The sequence below is a fragment of the Gallus gallus genome, chromosome 1, assembly GCF_016699485.2.
Source record: "Gallus gallus isolate bGalGal1 chromosome 1, bGalGal1.mat.broiler.GRCg7b, whole genome shotgun sequence".
In the NCBI taxonomy this organism is placed as follows: Eukaryota; Metazoa; Chordata; class Aves; order Galliformes; family Phasianidae; genus Gallus; species Gallus gallus.
The window spans coordinates 105,418,400-105,422,843 of NC_052532.1; the positions used below are offsets into that span (position 1 = coordinate 105,418,400).

Sequence of the window (4,444 nt, forward strand, 5' to 3'; positions counted from 1 at the left end):
ATTCACATCCAATTCCTGTGCAACGTAATGAGAATTAAAACCTCATCTTTCTCAGCCTGCTACGCCGAAGGACATTTAAACAAGGAAGGATAAAGGTCAAAGTAAAGGGCACAGCCAGGCTTTTACTTCCACTTTGTCCTCACGGTGTTTTATTTACGCTTCAGTTTCACGTTACAAAGACACGACGGCACCGTAGAAATGATTCAACCATACGCCGAAAAGTTAAGCACGAGTTTTGATTGAAGCAGAAGGAAAAACGAGCTGCAATGGGATAACTGAGGTCACTCGTTCCTTAGCAGCATTCACAACGAAGTCAATTAATCACCCGCAAGTGAGCGTCACACACCCCAGTTCCCTTCAAGTGGAATGACAGCCGGGTGGATTCTACATGTTCAGTGGATCCGAAATGTCTCTCATGCTACAGGTTTTAGTTATAAAGTGCATTCAAAAGCTTGACAAGAGAGGTGAGCCAATAGGATCTTATTTCAGTGTAGTATTGAACCACTTCAGTAGAGAAGACTTCCACCCAAACCGTTTAACACCTTCCCCTTTGTCTTCCTTTGTGTGTGAACCAGAAGCCTCCGTGTTTTCCATCAAAGCTTCGTAAGTCTTTTGCGCTCGGATGATTTCTTTGTCTGCACTGAAATGCACCATTTGTCTGCTCAGAATAGGAACAACTAAATTGAAGCTGTCGATTCTTTTGTTTAACTTCCTGATATCTTCCACGAATTGCTGACAGATGTGATTCCACTCCTTGAGCCTATGCGGCGCCATGGGCTCTCCGAGCTTACTCCTGGATACCACTAAGCTCTTTCTTAATCTCTCGATCGTTTCCCGGATTTCTTTCTGCAAGAGGATCCACTCCGGCTGGTATCCATTGTCTATCAGAATCCTGTTCAGGTTGTGAGTCATAGGATCGATGTGCGGGCAATCCGAAAACTTCTGCAAAGGTTTTCCCTTCCCGCTGAGGTTGTCAAAATCTCCTTTTGCCATTGATTCCTGGATGAGGTCCTCGACCAACCGTTCGACTGCCTGAGTTATCTTCACTTTTTTGCTCTGTCTCACATCTTTGGCTCTCATAAGGTCCGTTGCAACATACTGGCTTTCCAGTTTCCGCGTTCGGTATGCCAACACTTGCTCAGTAGCACGGTCTACTCTGAATTGCATGTACTGCTTTTCTCTTTGGCTTGGTGTTCCATAACCAACACCTTCAAAGCTCAAGTAGTGTCTATGCTGCGGCGCGTTTGATTTCAGTTGGTCTTCCTCCTCCTCTTCCTTATTCTCACTGGGTTTCTTTTTGTTCGCCACATCGTCAAGCACAACTCTGTACGCTTCTTCTACTTTCACAAATGCTGCAGAATCTGCTGTGATGGAACCGCTGTCTGGATGGTATTTTTTGGCAAGACTTCGATATGAATTTCTGATATCATCGAGTGAACAACCTTCCTCAAGCTCGAGAATTTTATAAGAGTCCTTGACGTTCCTTTTAGGTTTGTAGCCTGACAACATTCTCTTGCCACAGATATAGGAAAATGGCTTCAGGCTTCTTGGAATCATTGCTTGATGTACCATTAAATGATGTCCTATGGTGTTAGTCAGCATCGTATAAAACCACTTTCTATTCCTTCAGATGCGGATACATTATAAACAATGACCTACAAACACATTTTAAAAAATCATATTAAGTATGTTTATGTGAACTTTTACAGTTTGTTCAAGTCTTATCTTGTTATATCACCCGAATCAAAGAAATCCCTACAAAAAAATTCAGACCAGTATACAGTGTTCTTTCTTCTGCAGACTAACAGTGAATTCTGAATTTCTTGTTAATTTCTACTGAAGTAGTAGAATTACGATGTAAATGAAAATTAAATCACAATACAGCTTTCTCCTGCCAGAGCAACAGCAGCATAGGTTTGTTATGCACGTCTTGCTTCCAAAAGGGTCAAAGCTTTACTGCCTTTCTACAAACTCAGTGCAACATAAACTGGAAATATGCTTTTCACTGCGGAACTCCAGTAAACAACCCCAGTTCTCTCAGCTGCTCCCCATCAGACTCGTGCTCCAGATCCCTCTCAGCTCCACTACCCTTCTCTGGACACATTCTAGGGCCTCCATGTCTTTTTTGTAGTGAGGGGCCCAAAACTGAACACAGCCCTCAAGGCACAGCCTCACCAGTGCCAAGTACAGAGGGATGATCACCTTGCTGGACTTGCAACATAGCACAGCTTAGAGATCACTGCTTTATCTCCTACTAGGTGGTTGGTAATTTTGTTCCATTTGTCCGTAAAACCCACATACCTACCACATAAATGGAATGGTCACAGAATCATAGAATGGCCTGGGTTGGAAAGGACCACAATGACCATCGAGTTTCAACCCCCTGCTATGTGCAGGGTCGCCAATGTCCAGACCAGGCTGCCCAGAGCCACATCCAGCCTGGCCTTGAATGCCTCCAGGGATGGGGCATCCACAGCCTCCTTGGGCAACCTGTTCCACTGCGTCACCACCCTCCGTGTGAAAAGCTTCCTTCTAATATCCAACCTAAACCTCCCTTGTCTCAGTTTAAAACCATTCCCCCTTGTCCTATCATTATCCACCCTCGTAAACAGCCGATCAATGAATAATCTCTCGAAATTCAACATCCTGATAATGAAGCAGTTTCTCCGAAATCCACAGATTCGATTCCAACGTTCTCGTCCTTACAAACGGGGACTTACAGCCCCCGGCACTCTCTAACTACGCTGGGCAGGCTGCAGGGACAGGGCCGAGGCCCCCACGCCGAGGCGAGCAGAGGGCGGCAGCCGAGCCTAACCCCGCCCCTCCAGGTCCCAACGGCCGACCCTCCACAGGCCGCGGGGGCGCTGCCACTCACACTGCAACGGGGGTTCTGTTGGGCGGGAGAGACACCCCCCCCGCGCGACGGCGCCTCACCTGCTGCCCGCCGCCTCCCCGCTCCCCTGCCCTGCTCTGCCCTCCCTGTCTCACAAGGACGTCTCCCCGCCGCCCGCCGGGGGGAGCCTGAGCGCCGCCGCCAGTTCTGCCGGGAGACACGTGACCCGGCGGCATGCGAGCGGGAGGCCGGGGAGGGGGGGGGGGGGGGGCAATGGCGGGCCCGGAGCTGGGGGCATGCGCGGTGCGGCTCGGCCGGCGGCAATGTGGCGGTCAGCGCGCTTCAGTCTTCTTGTGTATGGTCATCCATGCGGTCTAACACTGAACCCACCCCCACCACGCCCACTGCCCACACCCCTCAGTGCCACATCCGCACGGCTCTTGAACACCTCCAGGGACGGTGACTGCACCACCTCCCTGTGCAGCCTGTGCCGCTGCCTCACTGCTCTTGCTGAGAAGAAATGTTTCCTAATACCCAACCTGAACCTCCCTTGGCACAACTTGAGGCCATTCCCCCTTGTCCTAAGGAAAATACGGAATGCTTCACGAATTTGTGTAATGTTTTGGGACTGTGGGAGTTTTGTTCCTGACTTAATTTTTCACATATCCCAGCTATTGGAAGAAATCCTGGAAAGAAAGAGACAGAAGTGTTATTCTTTCGTTTTATGAGTGATAAGACTCTCATTCTGGCAGTTTGCTGTTCAGTCGTGGATAGAAAATGTGAAATGTTCCACAAAACTAACGAGGGGGGGTCTACAAATTCTTGCTAAGCGATGCTTAGGGGTTTTATATGGCATGCGTTTCTCCACAAACCAGGGCATTCCAGTACAGCATCTGTCCAGCAGTGCAGAAACCATTCATTGCATGGAACTTTTGTACAAATTTGGTGGGTTTACTTTGAAAACTGCTTTAGTGGTGTGAAAACAACATGCTTGTGTTAGTGTACCCTTTTGTTCACTGCCTGACTTTAAGGGGCTGAGATACAGTTCAGCATTATGCTGGCAGGCGCTAACTTGGTTTTCAATGGTGAGCAGGAGCACGGCAGCTTGTTGGTTGCTAACCAAATGGCTTCAGGTACTGTCATGACAGGACTGGGATGCTGAAGAGGACAGTGTAGCACTCGGTGGAGAATAAAATAACACTACATGTTTGTATTAAGTTTCTTCTGAAGGTAAAACATGTATTAATCGGGGGGGGGGGGGGGGGCATGGTTTGTGTATGTGCAAGACAGGAGGATGATCTTTATGTATAAATCTGTGGATATATTTCATTACAGTGAATAGAGCTGTGGGAGTTAGGTGGGCTGATTTTAACCTGAGTGCCTCTGTTTAGTTGTAGACCATGAAAGCTGTGTTTTATTTCTGCACATTGTCTTTGAGACTCCTCTCTCGTTAGAAGACGTAATATTGCTGTAAACAGTGTGGGAACTGAATGATGATCTCAGCTTTTTGATGTCTTACTGTAGCTTTTTTTTTTTTTTTTTTTTTTTTTTTAGGGTTGAATACTGTTAACGTTGTGGGACTGATTGGTTGGGAGGAGTTGTTTCATCATT

General features: G+C 47.5%; 1 protein-coding gene across 6 annotated transcripts; it reads right to left on the bottom strand.

Annotated features, from left to right (window-relative positions):
• Positions 1–120: 120 nt before the first annotated feature.
• Positions 121–3,052, bottom strand: DNAJC28 (DnaJ heat shock protein family (Hsp40) member C28). 6 transcript variants are annotated; one of them, XM_040666299.2, is made up of 2 exons: positions 2,989–3,052; positions 121–1,655 (listed from the first exon to the last, which is right to left on the bottom strand). In XM_040666299.2, the coding sequence occupies exon 2, from the start codon at positions 1,600–1,602 to the stop codon at positions 481–483; it is 1,122 nt and encodes a 373-aa protein (XP_040522233.1). In that variant the 5' UTR covers positions 1,603–1,655; positions 2,989–3,052; the 3' UTR covers positions 121–480. The 6 variants fall into 6 exon arrangements, with proteins under 6 accessions (XP_040522233.1, XP_004934562.2, XP_040522231.1 ...); XM_004934505.5 differs by lacking the exon at positions 2,989–3,052 and adding an exon at positions 2,935–2,988; XM_040666297.2 differs by lacking the exon at positions 2,989–3,052 and adding an exon at positions 2,876–2,988.
• Between the last annotated feature and the right edge of the window lie 1,392 nt (positions 3,053–4,444).

What these genes read in the sequence shown, in the direction of transcription:
- DNAJC28 (XM_040666299.2), bottom strand. Translation starts at nt 1,602, where the DNA reads ATGCTGACTAACACCATAGGACATCATTTAATGGTACATCAAGCAATG.